At 43.2% G+C, this 19,393-nt stretch overlaps 1 protein-coding gene across 11 annotated transcripts in view; it reads left to right on the top strand.

Moving 5' to 3' along the window:
- NALCN (sodium leak channel, non-selective) overlaps positions 1-19,393 on the top strand; it is a 345,527-nt gene that overhangs the window by 42,928 nt on the left and 283,206 nt on the right. For all 11 annotated transcript variants that reach the window (XM_078853491.1, XM_078853490.1, XM_078853489.1 and 8 more), the window contains 2 exons: positions 14,610-14,749; positions 17,054-17,182. In XM_078853491.1, the coding sequence (XP_078709617.1) occupies positions 14,610-14,749; positions 17,054-17,182 (269 nt within the window). The remainder of the gene's footprint in view (positions 1-14,609; positions 14,750-17,053; positions 17,183-19,393) is intronic.

Below are 19,393 nucleotides of genomic sequence, written 5' to 3'. Positions count from 1 at the left end.
TGACCAGGGAAGAGTATAAAAACACTGCTCGGGCACGCAGGAGTGAAATCAGGAAGGCCAAATCACACCTGGAGTTCCAGCTAGCAAGAGAAGTTAAGAGTAACAAGAAGGGTTTTTTCAAGTATGTTAGCAACAAGAAGAAAGTCAAGGAAAGTGTGGGCCCCTTACTGAATGAGGAAGGCAACCTAGTGACAGAGGATGTGGAAAAAGCTAATGTACTCAATGCTTTTTTTGCCTCTGTCTTCACGAACAAGGTCAGCTCCCAGACTACTGCACTGGGCAGCACAGCATGGGGAGGAGGTGACCAGCCCTCTGTGGAGAACGAAGTGGTTTGCGACTATTTAGAAAAGCTGGACGATCACATGTCCATGGAGCCGGATGCGTTGCATCTGAGAGTGCTAAAGGAGTTGGCGGATGTGATTGCAGAGCCATTGGCCATTATCTTTGAAAACTCATGGCGATCGGGGGAAGTCCCGGACGACTTCAAAAAGGCTAATGTAGTGCCCATCTTTAAAAAAGGGATGGAGGAGGATCCTGGGAACTGCAGGCCAGTCAGCCTGACCTCAGTCCCTGAAAAAATCATGGAGCAGGTCCTCAAGGAATCAATTCTGAAGCACTTAGAGGAGAGGAAAGTGATCAGGAACAGTCAGCATGGATTCACCAAGGGCAAGTCATGCCTGACTAATCTAATTGCCTTCTATGACGAGATAACTGGCTCTGTAGATGAGGGGAAAGCGGTGGACGTGTTGTTTCTTGACTTTAGCAAAGCTTTTGACACGGTCTCCCACAGTATTCTTGCCAGCAAGTTAAAGAAGTATGGGCTGGATGAATGGACTATAAGGTGGATAGAAAGCTTGCTAGATTGTCGGGCTCAACGGGTAGTGATCAATGGCTCCATGTCTAGTTGGCAGCCGGTATCAAGTGGAGTGCCCCAAGGGTCGGTCCTGGGGCCGGTTTTGTTCAATATCTTCATAAATGATCTGGAAGATGGGGTGGATTGCACCCTCAGCAAGTTTGCAGACAACACTAAACTGGGAGGAGAGATAGATACGCTGGACGTAAGGCATAGGATACAGAGGGACCTAGACAAATTGGAGGATTGGGCCAAAAGAAATCTGATGAGGTTCAACAAGGACAAGTGCAGAGTCCTGCACTTAGGACGGAAGAATCCCATGCACCGCTACAGACTAAGGACCGAATGGCTCGGCAGCAGTTCGGCAGAAAAGGACCTAGGGGTTACAGTGGACGAGAAGCTGGATATGAGTCAACAATGTGCCCTTGTTGCCAAGAAGGCCAATGGCATTTTGGGATGTATATGTAGGGGCATTGCCAGCAGATCGAGGGACGTGATCGTTCCCCTCTATTCGACATTGGTGAGGCCTCATCTGGAGTACTGTGTCCAGTTTTGGGCCCCACCCTACAAGAAGGATGTGGAAAAATTGGAGAGAGTCCAGCGGAGGGCAACAAAAATGATTAGGGGACTGCAGCACATGACTTATGAGGAGAGGCTGAGGGAACTGGGATTGTTTAGTCTGCGGAAGAGAAGAATGAGGGGGGATTTGATAGCTGCTTTCAACTACCTGAAAGGTGGATCCATAGAGGATGGCTCTAGACTGTTCTCAGTGGTAGCGGATGACAGAACGAGGAGTAATGGTCTCAAGTTGCAGTGGGGGAGGTTTAGGTTGGATATTAGGAAAAACTTTTTCACTTGGAGGGTGGTGAAACACTGGAATGCGTTACCTAGGGAGGTTGTGGAATCTCCTTAAAAATATCTAAGGTCAGGCTTGACAAAGCCCTGGCTGGGATGATTTAGTTGGGCTTGGTCCTGCTTTGAGCAGGGGGTTGGACTAGATGACCTCCTGAGGTCCCTTCCAACCCTGATATTCTATGATTCTATGATCTCAGCACTGTCAGTTCTGACCCTCTTCTCTCAGACTGCACTGCCATCCACTGCAATGAGCTTCCCAGTACCACAACTTTTCACAAGAAAAGAAAAGAAAAGAAAAGAAAAGAAACCTGGCAGTTTCTTCTATGCCAGGGACCCCCCTATTCGGTACAGACAGTACCCCAGCAAGGCCCAGACCAAGCCAGATCATCACCCCAGGGGCTTCAGCGCCACCTCTCTTCAGTGATGATGATGAGGAGGACGACACAGGGATGTACACCCCTCACCACTCCTCTCCTAAAGCAGGGCCCTCACATCATCAGCCACTGATAGATGCGTGAGCCTGGCAGACCCAATCCCGGCTGTCACCTCCTATGGCCCTCCCACCCACCTGGCCATACTGGGACCCATGGGCCATCTATAGGGCCCAGAACATTAGACCTCCTAACCCACCCTGCCCTCCCTCACCAACGGATCCAGCACCTTCAGAGGTCCAGGATGAGGGGACTGAAGAGCAGGAGGATGCACCTGAAGGAGACACCTTGGCACCTACGCATATCTCATCTTCGTCTCCATATGAAACACTCATGCCACGCCCCCCACTTCGGGGGATGACTTCATGTCCTTTCGTGACATTTTTAAGAGGGTAGTGGACTCCCTCAACATCTCCTTGTCTGAGCTCCCTGAGACCCAGCATCTGTTCACTGACATTCTCCAGGCTTCCCCATTAGCAAAAATAGCACTGCCTATTAATGCTGCCATAATGAACCTTGCAAAAACCATCTGGCAGATGCCAGCCACAGCCCCTCCTTCCTGCAAAAGGTTGGACAAAAAATATTATGTGTTGGCAAAAAAGACTGAATTTCTCTTTACCCACCCCACTCCTAATTCACTGGTCTTGGAGGCAGTAAATCAGAGGGGCAAACAGGAACAGTCAAGAACCACCCCTTACGTCAAAGACTGGAAGAGGCTAGACCTCTTTGGGTGCAAAGCCTATTCTTCCACCACCTTGCAATTCCTCATCGCAAATTACTCTGCATTGCTTGCAAAATACGCACACAACCTGTTTTCTACATTGTCATCTTTTATTGAACATCTCCCAGAGGACAGGAGAGAAGCGTATAAGTCCAACATTTCTGAAGGCTCTCTCATCACAAGGATGGTCCTCCAAACCTTTCTCGATTCCGTGGACACAGCAGCCTGCTTCATTCTGACCTCTGTGTCATGTGTCAGGCATCCTGGCTCCACCAATCGGGATTCCTGAGGGAGGTACAGGCTATGGTTGAGGACCTACCCTTTGAGGGTCAGAAACTGTTTGCCGAATCCACTGATGTGTCCTTGCATACTTTGAAGGACTCCCAGGCCACCTTAAAGACTCCTGGCATCTATGTCCCTGGAAACAGAAAAAGCAGGGCAGGTTTTACAACCAAAAATTCTGGGCCGCACCATACTCTCAGCCCCAAAGACACTATATCCAACTCTGCAAACAGAGGCAGATGGGACAAAGGCAGAATCAAGACCAGCCTTCCACATCCCAGCCTTCTACCTCCAGGCAATCGTTCTGAAGTTCTGGTTGAGGGCCCGAGACCTCTACGCTCTCTACTTCCAGATCTCAACCCCACTTTAACGCCATTCGGGGACCACCTGTCACCATATTACCTAGTCTGGAACAACATCACCACAGACAGATGGGTCCTGGAAATTATCCAGCAGGGTTACTTCATCCCATTTATTTCTGTCCCACCTACCAATACCCCTTCCCCGTCCCTCTTCAGGACCCCTCTCACGAGCCCCTATTACAATAGGAAATAAACCACCTCCTGCAACTAGGAGCCATGGAACCAGTACCAGCTCAACACAGGGGAAGAGGATTTTATTCTCATTATTTCCTCATTCAGAAAAAGAATGGTGGATTGAGACTCATTCTGGATTTACACAAACTCAACAAGTTTGTGAGAATGCAGCGATTCAGAATGGTGATCCTATCGATGATAATTCTGGGATTAGAGAAAGGAGATTGGCTCCTGTCTCTCGACCTACAAGACGCTTACTTTCATATCATCATTCACGCAGCCACACAGAAGATTCCTGCGCTTCACTCTAAGACGTCAACATTATCAAAACAAAGTGCTACGCTTCGGACTGTCAACCGCCCCCAGGGTCTTCTCCAAGGTAGCTCACTGGGGGTGATGATTTTTCCATACCTGGACAACTACCTGGTAAGAGCATCAACACAGCGGGCAGCACTAGATGCCACACAAACCACGATAACGCTCTTTATGAACCTCACGCTTCAAATAAATGTTTAGAAGTTCACCTTGGTCCCTGTCCAACAACTGGAATTTATAGGGGCCCATCTCGACTGCCTCACAGCAACACCAAGGTTACCCTAACAGTGCTTCCTCAGCTTAACCACTCTGATTACTATGGTCAAGGACAGCCCACAAAGGTCAGCCAGGATGTGCCTACAACTTTTGGGGCACATGGCTGCTACGACTTTTGTTGTCAAATATACCAGACTACATATGAGATGCCTACAAGCGTGGCTTGGCACTTGCTATATACCACACAATCACTCCCTCAACAGGCGGCTCACCATGCCCTGCAAGGTAAAGGATTCCCTTGAGTGGTGGACATACCCATAAAATGTCTGCTCGAGTGTCCCATTCCAACAGAAAGTTTCTACAATAACGATCACCAGGGATGCCTCCCCCATGGGATGGGAAGCTCACCTGGGCGACAACACGATCCAGGGTCATTGGTCAGCAGCAGAAGTCAACTTGCATATAAACATACTAGAACTAAGAGCAGTCAGAAACGCATGTGAGCATTTTCTTCCTCTAATCCACAGCACGACTATCGAAGTCCTTACGGACAACACAGCACACACGTTCTGCATAAACTGCCAAGGGGGAGCCCGATTATAGGCGCCGACTTCCCCTCTGCCCGGTAGGTGCTCGATGTCCCCCTGTGCCCCTGGCCCTGCCCTGCTTCTTCCTGCCCCTGCACAGCCCTCACCCCACCCCCATTCCACCCCTTCCTCAAAGTCCTCACCCCACCCTGCCTTTTCCCACCCCAGCCCTGCCCCCTTCCTGCCCCCATTCCACCCTCTTCCCCGCCCCCACCCCGCCTCTTCTCCACCTCCTCACCTGAGCACGCCATGTCCCGGCTTCTCCCCCTCCCTCCCGGAAAGTCCTAAGCACCACCAAACTGCTGTTAGGCGGCGGGCGGGCTGGAAGCACTGGGAGGGAGAGGGAGGAGCGGGGACGTGGTGCGCTGGGGTGGGAGAGAGGGAGGCGAGGAGGGGGTGGGGGCAGTGGGAGCTAGGTTGCCTGTGGGTGCGGAGCACCTGCTAATTTTTCCCCGTGGGTGCTCCAGCCCCGGAGCACCCACGGAGTTGGCGCCTATGAGCCCAATCAAACCCTCTGTGCATGGAGGCAGTACACCTCTGGATTTGGTGCATCTCCCACAACATGGACATCTTGGCATCCTACCTGCCGGGACACCAGAACACCACAGCGGAACAACTGAGCAGAGACTTCTCACAAACCCACAAGTAGGAGATGGACTATGCAACCCTCACCGCCATATTCACCCTGTGGAAATTCCCTGCTGTAGACCTATTTGCCACAGCTCACAACGCAAAGTGCCCTCAATACTGCTTCCAAGCAGGGCTGGGACGCCACTCTCTGGGCAATGCCCTCCTTATGAAACGGGAGGCGCCGCTAATGTAGGCGTTCCCTCCTATTCCACTTTTGAGTCGGGTTATAGACAAGATCAGGCAAGACAAGTCCTGGGTCATTCTCATTGTGCCTACATGGCTCAGACAAACATGGTTTCCATACCTGAGACAGATGGTAGTGAAACCACCTCGAACCCTCCCTTTAATATCTCACCTCCTGACACAGGACTCAGGACACATCAGTCACCCCAGTCTAGCTCTTCTCCATCTCAAGGCCTGTTTTCTCTGTGGCTAATGGGTATTGACAAAGACTATTCTGAGGAAGTTAAAGACATACTCTTGAACAGTCACAGACTAAGCACACGAAAAACATATACACAGAAGTGGACATGATTTTGCATCTTGTTTGAGGCTAACCATGTTTCTCCACGGTCGACCCCACTGCCCAGGGTTGGCCTCACCACCCAGAATATATATTGGGTCTTAAAAAATCGGGGCTCTCCAACAGCTCCATCAGAGTACACCTGCCTGCAATCATCTTGTTACATGATAACGTGGATGGAGGCACTATATTCGCTCATCCAACAACTAAGTGTTTTCTAAAAGGCATGATGAATACCTACCCAATGCTAAAAGACCCTACGCCCAAGTGGGACCTTAACCTCGTCCTCTGTAGCCTCATGGGGAAACCATTTGAACCCATAGCGACTTGTTCATTGCTACATCTATCGATGAAGGTGGCCTTCCTCTTTGCCATCATGTCGGCAAGAAGGGTGGGAGTGCTAAGTGCCTTAATGGCACACCCACCTTATACCACATTCTGCAAAGACAAAGTGATCCTATGGCTGCAGCCCAAATTCATACCCAAGGTAGCCTCGCCCTTTCATCTAAATCAACCCATATACTCACCTATGTTTTTCCCCAACCACATGCCAACAACAGGGAGGCTGCTCTTTATACACTCAACGTCTGCAGAGCACTAGCCTTTTACCTAGAACAAAAAAAAACATTTAGAAAATCGTCTTGTCTCTTTCTCTCTATAACAGAGCGATCAAAGGGTCAGATCATCTCTAAACAGAGATGGATATCGGGCTGTATCCATTTGTGTTAGCAGCAGAACAACCTCTGCTCCACCAGGAGTTCGCACACACTCCACCAGAGCGTTATCAACATGGCCCACCTGATGGCCCACCTGATGATCACTTTAGATAAGCTATTACCAGCAGGACAGTGGGGTGGGAGGAGGTATTGTTTCATATTCTCTGTGTATATATAAAGCCTGCTGCAGTTTCCACGATATGCATCTGAAGAAGTGAGCTGTAGCTCACGAAAGCTTATGCTCTAATAAATTGGTTAGTCTCTAAGGTGCCACAAGTACTCCTTTTCTTTTTGCGAATACAGACTAACACGGCTGTTACTCTGAAACCAACATCAATAGTGTTTCTCACTACCCTACCCATCACGGACATTTGCAAAGCAGCTACCTGGGCCTCTGCTCACACTTTTACTAAACACTACGCTCTCGAGCAACAATCAACTGCAGATGCACAGTTTGGACTCTTGGTGCTAGCCACAATTAATAAACCAACTCCGCTGAGGGGCGCTGCTCTATACTCACCTAAAGGGGAGCAGCCACAGGGACACTCCTCGAAGAAGAAGAGAAAGTTACTCACCCTGTGGAGTAACTGAGGTTCTTCGAGATGGTTGTCACTCTAGGTGCTCCACTACCCCCCCCCATCCCCTCTACTTTGAGGGGATGATCCTCTGGGGTAGAGGAGGAACTGGGGGTTGGTTGGCTGTGCACAAGAGGTAACTTCTCAGAGTGACATGAGACGGCTGCTGCATGTGCGCAGCCAACTGGGGCACTGCTACTACAAATTTCAGATTACAAGTGCAGGGCACCAAGACACCTAAAGTGGAGCTCCCATTTATGGTTACATTTTGAGACCTATCAGTTAGCCAGATTTTAATCCAATTAATACGTGCAGTGTTAATTTTATATAGTTTTAGTTTGTTAAGCAAAGTGGTACCAAGTGGTACCATCTGGTACCAAGTCAATCAATTTACAGAAGTCTAAGTATATACATCAGTTTATTATCTTTATCAACCAAACTCGTAATCTCATCAAAAAAAGATATCAAGTTAGTTTGATAGGATGTATTTTCCATAAACCCATGTTGATTGCATTAATTACCCTACCCTCCTTTATTTCATTGTTAATCAAGTCCCATATCTGCCACACCATTATTTTGCCCAGGATCAATGTCAGGCTGACAGGCACAACATTAGCTTTCTTCCAGTCTTCTGGATCTTTTCCAGTGCCCTAAGATATATGTAAATTAACATTAATGGTGCAGTGAACTCCTTAGCCAGATGTTTTAAAACTCTTGGGTGCAAGTTATCTGGACCTGCTTATTTAAAAATGTGTAACTGTGATAGCATTTGTTTAACATCCTCCAGAGATACTAGTGGAATGAAAAGAGTGTTATCGCCATAGGACGAGACTGCATCATCTGTTTTTTCCCAGATATAGAACAGAAACATTTATTGAACACCCCTTCCTTTTTTGCATTATTAGTGATAATTCTATCATTTCCATTTAGTAATGGACACCATTGTCAGGATTCTTTTTGGCCCTAATATATTTTCAAAACTTCTTATTGTCCTTAACTCTGCCAGTCTTAGAGTTCTTTTTCTGTCATTTGGTTTCCCTTATCAATTTTCTACAATTCCTAGCTTCTGATTTATATTCATTACTATCAACTTTCCCTTTCTTCCATTAATTTTATATATATATATATTTTTTACAGCTGCCTTCACTTTGCCTCTAAACCAGGTTGGTTGTTTAACTAGCATGGATTACTTCCTCATTTGTAGGGACTGTAGCTTTTTGGGCATCTAGTAAGATGTTCTTACATGATTCCTAATTATCATTCACTTTTTTCTCATTAAATTCTTCCTCCCATCTGATATGGCTCATAATTGTTTTCAGCTTTTTGAAATTGGCCTATTAAAGAGCTCTGTGTGTGTGTGTGTATACACATAAATATATTACTGGTCTGGACTTTACTCTGCTTGTACATTATAAATGTGATCAAGTCATGATCACTCGTACCTAAGGTACAATTAATTTTCAGTTCTGTGACCAGTTACTTTTTATGTGTTAGGACAAGTTTTAATATAGAATTCCCCCATGTTGGCTGCAACACTTTTTACATAAGAACAGCCATACTGGGTCAGACCAGTGATCCATCTATCCCAGTATCCTGTCTTCCGACCATGGCCAATGCCCGATGCTTCAGAGGGAATGAACAGAACAGGGCAAATAACGAGTGATCCCTTCATTGTTGTCCATTCCCAGCTTCTGGTGCTTAGAAGCTTAGGTTTGCATCTCTGATCATCTTGGTTAATAGTCATTGATTCTTTTTTTAACCCAATTATACTTTCACCTTCACAAAATCCACTGTGACTGAGTTCCACAGGTTGACTGTGTGTTGTGTGAAGTAGCACTCCCTTATGTTTGTTTTAAACCTCCTGCCTATTAATTTAACTTGGTGACCCCTAGTTCTTGTGTTACAAGAAGGAGTGAATAACACTTCCTTACTTTCTCCACACCAGTCATGTTTTATAGCTCTCAGTCATATCCCCCGTAGTCATCTCTTTTCTAAGATGAAAAGTCCCAGTCTTTTTAATTTCTTCTCATATGGAAGCTATTCCGTGCTCCTAATATTTTTTGTTGTTGTTATTGCTTTTTTCATGCCTCTTTCCTATATCTTTTTTGAGTTGGGACAACCAGAACTGCTTGCAGTATTGAAGGTGTGGGTGTACCATGGATTTGTGTAGTGGCATTATGATATTCTCTGTTTTATGATCTATCCCTTTCCTGTTGGTTCCTAACATTGTTAGCTTTTTTGACTGCTGCTGCACACTGAATATATGTTTTCACAGAACTATCCACGATGACTCCAAGATCTTTTTCTTGAGTGGCAACAGCTAATTTAGACCCCATCATTATGATTTCCTATGTAGATTACTTTGTATTTGACAACACTGAAATTCATGTGCCACAATAGTGAGATCCCTTTGTAACAATTTGTGATCAGCTTTGGATTTAACTACCTTGAATAATTTTGTATCATCTGCAATCTTTGCCACTTCACTGTTTATCCCTTTTTCCAGCTCATTTATGTATATCTTGAAGGTCACTGGTCCCAGTACAGATCCTTGGGAGACTGCTCTATTTACCTCTCTCCATTCTGAAAACTGACCTTTATTTCTACCCTTCGTTTCCTCCTGTCTTTTTAAGAAGTTACTGATCCATGAGAGGTCCTTCCCTCTTATACCACAAGTGCTTACGTAGCTTAAGAGCTTTTGGTGAGGCTTTCTGAAAGTCCAAGTACACTATATCCACCAGATAACATTTGTCCCCATATTTGTAGACACCCCTGAAAGAATTCTAATAGATCGGTGAAGCATAATTTCCCTTGACTCTTCCCCAACAAATTGTGTGCATTTATTTGTCTGGTAATTCTGTTTCTTAACTATCCTTTCGACCAGTTTGCCTGGTAGTGAAGTTAGGCTTACTGGCCTGTAATTGCCAGGATCGCCTTGGGAACCTTTTTTTAAAAATTGGCAACACATTAGCTGTCCTCCGTCATCTGGTACAGAGACTGATTTAAATAACAGGTCACATACCAAAGTTAGTAGGTCTGCAGTTTCATATTTGAGTTCCTTCAGAACTCTTGGCTGAATACCATCTGGTCCTGGTGACTTATTACTGTTTAATTTATCAGTTTGTTCCAAAACCTCCTCTCTATGACACCTCAATCCTGGACAGTTGCTCAGATTTCTCACCTAAAAAGAGTGGTTCAGGTGTGGGAATTTCCCTGACATCCTCTGCATTGAGGACTAATGCAAAGAATTCATTTAGCTTCTCTGCAATGGGCTTCCTTTTGAGTTAGGAAATTGTCATCTAAACTGTTCTATTATTGGCAGCGTGACACCTTCAGTATATGTCACTCAGATTGAAGTCCCCCATGATCACACAGTTTTCTTCCTACACATTAAAAGATAGTTGTGTAAAGACATGGGTTATCCTGGTTCCTAGTGTGGTTTGGTGGTCTGTAGCAGACACCAACTAATACCCCATCTTGTATTTTTTCTGTTAGGACATTGATCCATAAGCATTCGTGATCATTTTCTTCTGTGTTATCAGTGACTCGGGAACAACTAATGTCATTTTTGTCATAGAATGCAACTCTCCTTCTCTTTTTGCTCTTCAGTTTTTCATAGATCCATTGATTTTAACATTCCAATTGTTTGAATCATCCCACCAGGATTCAGTAACACCAACTAGATCAAATTTATGTTAATAAATGAGCAGTTCCAATTCCTTTTGTTTGTTTCCCAGGCTGCTAACTAGTATATAGGCAATGCAAGAATTTCTTCTCTTCATTTTCTCTGGTTCCTTGATTAATTTTGTTTTCAACATCTTGATTTTGTGCTACTTGAGCACTCATCTTTTTTTTACTTTCCACTTTTGCTATTAGTTTAATCCTGTCCTGATTACTCTAGCTGGCCTGTCCCCAAAGAGATTGGTCCCTCTTCTACTGAGGTATACTTAGTGTTCTTCATTTTCAATTTTTATTTGTAAAAAAAAAAATTCAGGAATTTCTCAGTGTTTGGAAAATAAACATTAAAACTGGGATGAAATTAGGTTTAAAAAATTAAAATGAAAAATTGAGGGGAAAAAGAAAAAGAAAAACATTTCATAATATACACATTTTACTATAGTATAATTGAACCTTTGAACATAAAAAAGTTATTTTTTGTCTGTCTTAGAGTTAGTAGTTGTTCCAGTAATCCTGGTTGGCATATGCTCACATAATTTTCTTCTAAGTATCCTCACTCATGTTGAGCCTCTTGCTATACTGGAGGTAGTCCGACTTCGAAAATAAATTCTCTGCATCAATAGATCCAGCAGGTAGACTCAAAGCTTGCCGTGTCACTTTGCTGAAGTTGTGAAATGTGTCTCGATAACTGGTCCAAAAAGCCAGCACATCTAGTTTCACATTGTCATGGTTAGGCATGTTCATGTAAGTAGTAAATTCCCTTTTCAGGTTTGAAATGTAATCTTTAGTGGCAAATGGTTGAAACATTCTGGCTTAATGGTCATAGTCTGCTACAAAATTCACTTCGAGGAAGGGGTGCAACTCCTGGATGACATTCCAAAAAGAATCTTCAGCACCAAACACTTTGGGGTTCAGATTGCAGGCCATGCTCTTCTCCCATTTCTAGCTGAGTGCTGAAGGTTTTGAATGCTTTTTTGGTTTTCTCCTGATCTGGAATTGGAAGGATTTCTGAAACAGCTGGGTTTTCTCGCCGTTTGTTTCTCCTGCAGTTTTAGTGCTCAATTCGCCTGAAATTTTGGTTGTCAGGAGCAGGTAAATGTGTATTGGCAAACGTGTTGGCAGTAGTTGGAGAAAACACACAGTGATTCCAAATTTCAACAATGAACATTACCTAGGTGTGCAGAATCTGGCCGTCATTTTTGTTATTTGCCAGTCTCTTCAGAGTTTCTTCTTTAGAACCAACAAACTCAGGATGATCTAGGAGATGCATTAGAACAGTCCTCACATTATTTACATGACAGGCAGTGAAGTACAAGCTCATGCACTGAGGTTGCACAACAGGGGTAGCTAATTGGCAGTTGGCTCTGCACTCGTCTCACACTATATAAAACAAAGCCTTCAACTTGTTCATATACTTGAAAATGGCCCCGAATCCAGTGATGCAAGATTTTACATCTTTCATTTCTTCCATAGCAGTAGCTGCTGGTAGTGCAATCTTAATCAAACGAGCAGGATAGGTAATACATAGGAGCTCTGGTTTCTGATTTTTATCTCCCGTGCAAACTTAGCCATCTAGGAAGCAAAATCTGTGTTAGTTGTGGCCATGTTTTCCCAAGTTAGTTGGTACATCTCAAACATGTCAGTTATTGCTGCATCAACAAAATGTGTGTCAGCAGAGGGTATGAATGTCACATCAGCACAAAACAATGCAGGTTTATTTGCTTTGAAATAAAAAACGAAAAGAAAAGGCCAAGAATTGGACAGTCCAAAGCATCAAGAGACTTGTAAAAAATCAAACTAGATACCACATTTCCATCAGTTTAGATACTAAAGCATTGTCATTTTCTTTCAAATACTTAACGAGTGAGGTTATCTGCATTAGGGAGGGTTTTTGCTGCTGGACAGTATTGTCGTACAAAGTCACCAATAGGCCCTTCTGCAATTAACAGCAGTTGTCCTGCGAAACAAAGAGCGCACACAAATTCATTGACACAATCATGCTCTGACCTCTCTTTCATTAAAGCCGTGGTGAAAGCTCCTGATATTGACTATCCTGAAGCTCACTTTCTTCTTTAAGCTGCTTGTGTCACTTGCTTTCAACGTGCTCCTTTATTCTGTTGGCATGAGTACTGACCTCAGTGCTGCAGTACATGCAACACAATGCATCCTCTTCACTCTGATCTTTATTTTTCTTGAACATTGCAAAGCACTGGTTTTCTTGTTGGTAGTCAGGCATACATTTGTGTTCTTGTCTCATGTTTACCTTTTTACTTTATCTTTATCTGTTGAGGATTGATTGTTTAAATTCAGTGCCACACTAAATGGATGCAAAGAAATAGGTGGGTAGCATCTCCCTGTGAGCCAATCGTAGTGTGATATTAATGTTTTTTGATTTTTCCAGTCTCCACCGTGTGTGTATTCTGTGTTTTACACTGCGGAACTGCTTTAGTCTCAGAGCTGCAGGACACAACAATCCTGGACTGCATTAGTGTTTAACAAAAATAAGTATCCCAAAAAATATTGAGTGGATTGATAAACGGGTGTGAATTAGTAAAAACCTGAACTCCTTTAATAAAAAAACCTGGTAATTTAACAGTGAAAATAGGTAAAAACAGAAAACATGGAACATTAGGTATACTATACAGTCTCCTCACCCCCAAGAAGGTGGATCAATGTTCCATGAAAGCAAAACCCTTCACCCTGCGCCACTTACTGAGCCAGTGATTGACTTCCAGAATCTTCTGCTTTCTGTCTTCCTTTGCTTGCGGGACAGGAAGAATCTCACAGAAGATGGCTTGGATATTTTTCTTCAGAATGCTTCCAAATTCCCTGAAGTAATCTGTTGTCTGCAAGATATCCCACAACACAGTGTGATTAGCTGGCTATGTGTGTGCATTTTTGTAACAGTGAAAATCTATTCATGGTCTTTGCAACATTTTCAGATGTTAATTTCATTAACTGGAAAAGAAAACTTTTCATTCTTAGCAAAGAACAGGGAGAGAGAGAGATCGAGAGATCCCTCTTCAAGACTTCTTGCATATACCGCTGGAAGTTTTTTGAGTTGTTTGAGTTAGAAGGATTAGGAACATGGGTGGAATATATTTTTATTTCTCATTAAGATAATTCAAAAATGGCTGAGAGGATTTTTCTTAAACTTTCTTTTTTTAAAAAAGAAAAGTTTAAAAAGGAAAATTTCAATCCAAAAGGGACATTGAAAGTGAAAAATGTTATCATGAAAATAGTTTTGCTGCCTTCATAAATGTGAATCCACAAATACAAACGTTGTTACAAGAGTACTGATAAAAACAACAAGGAGTCTGGTAGCACCTTAAAGACTAACAGATTTATTTAGGCATAAGCTTTTGTGGGTAAAACACCACTTCTTCAGATGCATGGAGTGAAAATTACAGATGCAGACATAAATATACTGACACTTGAAGAGAAGGGAGTTATCTCACAAGTGGAGAACCAGTGTTGACGTGGCCAATTCCATCAGGGTGGATGTAGTCCACTCCCAATAATAGATGAGGAGCTGTCAATTCCAGGAGAGGCAAAGCTGCTTTTGTAATGAGCCAGCCACTCCCAGTCTCTATTCGAGCCCAGATTAATGGTGTTAAATTTGCAAATGAATTTTAGTTCTGCTGTGGACTGTGCAGGAATAGTAGAAACATCCCTCCTCTTTTGATCATAGGTGTTTGAAATCGCTGAGATAGTTGATCAGATGTCACCCTGGGGCATGCTGCGGATTCCAAGGCCTCTTATTATGATTCGAGCATTCCGGATATATTTTCGCTTTGAGCTTCCAAGAACCAGGATAACAAATATTTTAAAGTAAGTGAATAATTTATCTGTAAACATAAATTAAAATTAAAATGTTCTTTAACATGATTGTATAAGCAGCTGGGTGGAGGATTAAAGAACCGAATATAAAATCTGATTGTAAGATTTAAACCTGGACAAAAAAAATTGTCAGAATTGTGCATTTTTGAAAAATATCAACTGCCAGTATAAGAGAGACAGAAAACAGATAACATTTTTTGTGAGAATTTTTGATCTGCTCCATTGACCTTTACATATTGGAAGGAGCATCTAGAGATAAGTGTGGGTGCTCCTATTACATATATCTTTTTTAAAACAATAAGACACACATACACACTAAACTGTAATAAATATCACGCATAGCACGTGATGGTAATAGCCAGCTGATACATTGTAGAGCAGGGATCGGCAACCTTTGGCACGCGGCCCATCAGGAAATCCGCTGGTGGGCCGGTTTATTTACCTGCAGCGTCTGCAGGTTCAGCCAATCGCGGCTCCCACTGGCCGTGGTTCACTGTTCCAGGCCAGTGGGGGCTGCAGGAAGCGGTGCGGGCCAAGGGATGTGCTGGCCGCTGCTTCCTGCAGCCCCCATTGGCCTGGAATGGCAAACTGCAGCCAGTGGGAGTTGCGATCGGCCGAACCTGCGGACACTGCAGATAAACAAACTGTCCTGGCCTGTCAGCAGATTTCCCTGACGGGCTGCATGCCAAAGGTTGCCGGTCCCTGTTGTAGAGCTATGTGATAAATAGCATTTATCAAGTATGTTTAACCACTTCATCTGCACTCTGCCCACTCTGCACTCACCCAGATCCTTTGGGATTGCTTCTGACATTGAAACCACCCATCAGCTTCAAACATCCAACAGTTTATCCACACCAAAAAATGCTCAGCTCGACACAAAAATATTTAGTCTTTTTTTTCAGAGTTGTCTTCTCCGCCCCACACTCTCAGAAACTACACTGTGCTGAGGCCCAGTATGGATTAAATTTAGTCCTGGGCCAATAGGAGGTGTTAAGGCCTGGTGTTTCAAGTCCAATAAAGATTAAAAATGGGAGCTGAATCCCTTGGAGAAGAGGAGATTTCCAGTTTTTAAGTAGGATACATACATCTTTTATCTAAACCAGGAAGGTCCTGGATTATCAACCTTAAAATCATGACATTATTTATGAAACGATAATTGAGATCATATTGAGAGTTAATTATATCTCTCTTCATTTACATTTGGACTCCTGGCGATAAGCCATCCTACCTTTACAGACAGAGTCAAGCTGCATTATACAAAATGATTAATGGGGTGGTGTAGAATGAGGAGTTTATTGGCCCCCTTTGGGGATTAATTTTGCTACACTATCATGTATTCTGTATTTATCAGATTTTTCAGAAAAACCCAGTCAGAAAAATATGAGAGTTTTTTATCCATTTTATGTCTTTTTTTAAAAAAACTAATCTCTTCTCCTGCATGGCCTGGTTGCTTTAGTTACCATGGATCAGCTTCTCATGGGGTCCTCTTGCACTTTGGATTTATTCCAGCTGAGGATCTGGTCCTAAGTATCCAAATTCACAGATCTCAGAGGGAGAGGGGGAAAATGATAAGTTAAAAATGTAGGATAGGAGCAATTGGAATCTGCTAGAAGCTCAGCACTTTCAAAATTAAGCTATTATGTAGGTGCCAGTATTGATTGAAGCCTAACTTCAAGCACCCCTTTTTGGAAAAATCTTGGCTGCCATTTCTAGTCCAAATATTGAATTTGATAACCTATTTTAAAGCTCACTTTTACAGCACTAAATATCGCTTGGTCTGCATTGTAGCACAACATAATTTTAGGGAAGGAATGCCATATTTCAGGATAAAGAAATAGGTCTTTCTAACAGGTGGGTTTTTTTTCATTTATTTTTGAAATGTCAGCTGTTTTTGCCATGTCTTTGTGGGTAGAAGCCATGTGGTATAAAATGGTGTATTGTTTCATTGTTTTCTTGTACTTGTCTGCCTGTCTGTATCTCTTGCCTCTTGTCGATAATTGCCCTGTTCCATTCATTCTCTTTGAAGCACCTGGCACAGGCCTCTCTCAGAAGACAGGATCCTGAGCTACATCGACCATTGGTCTGACCGAGTATGGCCAGTCTTATAGTGTGTACTTAGATTATAAGATTTTTGGGGTAGGGACCATATTTTGGTTGTGTGTTTGAACAATACCTAGCACAATGGGTCCATTACGAGGGCATCAAGGTGCTGCTGTAATACAAATACTAAATAAATTTTTCTGGTGGTTAATTTTTATTTATTAATATGTAATGTAATATTTATCTTCTTACCAGGCGTTCTGGAGAGCAGATTTGGAGTGTTTCAATTTTCCTTCTATTCTTTCTGCTTCTGTACGGAATTCTAGGAGTTCAGATGTTTGGAACTTTTACCTATCATTGCGTAACAAATGACACGCAGCCAGGGTAAGTTCATCTATAGATGGGCATTTTGGGGTGTATTCTCTCAATGTATATGGGAAATTTCTAGTAATGTTAATGAGTGTAGATTGGACATATTATGTTAAAAGTAGGCCAAAGCCATCAGTTATCACAAAACGGTGTAGCCAGATACATCTGAAAAAAAATTTGTTAGAGTCATTGCTATGGCTATAGGCTGCAGTCTCCATGAAAGTGTGTGTGAGAGAGAGAGAGACAGCCAGCCAGCCAGACACACATTGAAGCAGGAGGAGCCCTGCAGCCATTGTTGCTGAATTGTGGCCTAGATCAAGTCCTTGCAATCAGGTCCTTGTCTGTGCAACCTTAATTTGGCTCCTTGGTGTTTATGCGTTATGACAGTCTTCAATTACATGATCTTGTACTATTTTTTCTACTGTTCTCATCCTTCATTCAGTGCACAGATGGATGGGGCTCACTTAATGAGCAGCTGTGCAATAATTTGTGTTCAGTGTGTGAATCTCATGCCTAATGTACTGCACACTATTCAAACCCTGCTCTGAAGAGAGAATTATTAATTTCCTCTTCTTTTTTATAGCACTAGTCACTAGAGTATTTAAGTGTTTCACACCACTGATTAATTGTCTTTTACAACACCTCTGTGAGATGAACCTAGGGTAAGAACTCCATGGTATAGATGGGGAACTTAGGCACAGAGAGGCTAAGGTAAAAAATGTCCACTAATTTTGGGTGCCCAATATGAGATACCTACGATCTGATTGTTCAGATTACTTAGCATTATATCGCACTGTATATGTTACAATCCCAGCTCCTAATAACTTCAGTTGCCTCTATGAATGCTCCACATTTCTGCAGATCAGACCCCAGAGTTTCAAGGGAGGCACCTAGAAAATGAGGAACACACAGTTACCAGTGGCAGAGGCTGGGATAGAATCCCATTATTGAGGGCAGCATGCAGCTGCCTTAACTGTGAGATCCTCCTTTCTGTTCCTGCAGTCCCCTGCCTCATTCACTACACACCTTCCAAATTCTGCAACAAATGGAGCAGGGTTCCCACAGAAAACATTCTTTTCGGTACACAACCCTGTTTCTTCCCCAGAGGAGCTCCATCCTGTACACTTAATGAGGCAGGTATCCTGTGTAGAAAGTATGTGATCATGTAAAGACAATGTAAAGACTTTATCATAATGCATTCAAATCAGGCAACTTCTCCCTACATGCTGCTTGGGTCTGGCTGGGGGGTTATTGACAGTACAGGAGAGACAGGTCTCCAAGTTCTCAGTTCAAGTGCCTGGACCCAGCACAGAGCTGCAACAATAGGGAAAGCCATCATGAGCCCCAAGCTGGAGCATGCTTAGTTTTGATGGAATCTTCAGGGTATTTAGCTGCTAAGCCCTAGCAAATGTCTACTGAACATGTGCAAATTGCTGTTTTTCAAAGGCTTATGACTTGACTAAAGTTTGTAAAGATTAACAGGGATGACAAAAGATGCTTGCTTGACACCAGGATGACCACCGTGCCAAATTTAAAATCCCTGTTCAATAGCATGGATATGCTAGAGCAGTGGTTCTCAAACTTTTGTACTGGTGACCCCTTTCACACAGCAAGCCTCTTGAGTGTGACCCCCCTAATAAATTAAAAACACTTTTTTATATATTTAAACCATTATACCATTGTAAATGCTGGAGGCAAAGCGGGGTTTGGGGTGGAGGCTGACAGCTCGCGACCCCCCATGTAATAACTTCGCGACCCCTCAACCACCAGTTTGAGAACCCCTGTGCTAGAGCTTCTCAAAGAAAAGATTCCGGAAATTTATAACATGGGCAAAATATTTTACCTAGCTTCATTCTCAGAAATGACTGAAATATTTAGACTGAAATTTTCTGTAAAAATTCAGTCTGGGGCTGACAACCACCATGGAAAATTTGAGACCAGACATTTAAAGTTTTTGGCAACGTTATAAGCTACTGAAAACAGGGTCTTAATGTGAGAAGCATTGGGTAATCTTAATAATAGGTGACGCTAACCTAACAGCCCTATCTATGATAACTTGGATAAGTTGTGCCAAAGGATGGCTGATGGAAATAAGTCTAGAAATATCTGAAAAAATGTCAACACAAAGGAAGGAAAGGGCTTATTTAGCACAGAGATTTCCAAGGTGAGTTCCATGTAGGGCTCTGTAGATCATTTTGTGGGAGTCTGCAATAGGTGGTAAGTGAC

This window comes from Lepidochelys kempii, chromosome 1 (genome assembly GCF_965140285.1).
Source record: "Lepidochelys kempii isolate rLepKem1 chromosome 1, rLepKem1.hap1, whole genome shotgun sequence".
Classification (NCBI taxonomy): domain Eukaryota; kingdom Metazoa; phylum Chordata; order Testudines; family Cheloniidae; genus Lepidochelys; species Lepidochelys kempii.
This window is presented reverse-complemented; position numbering and strand designations above follow the sequence as displayed.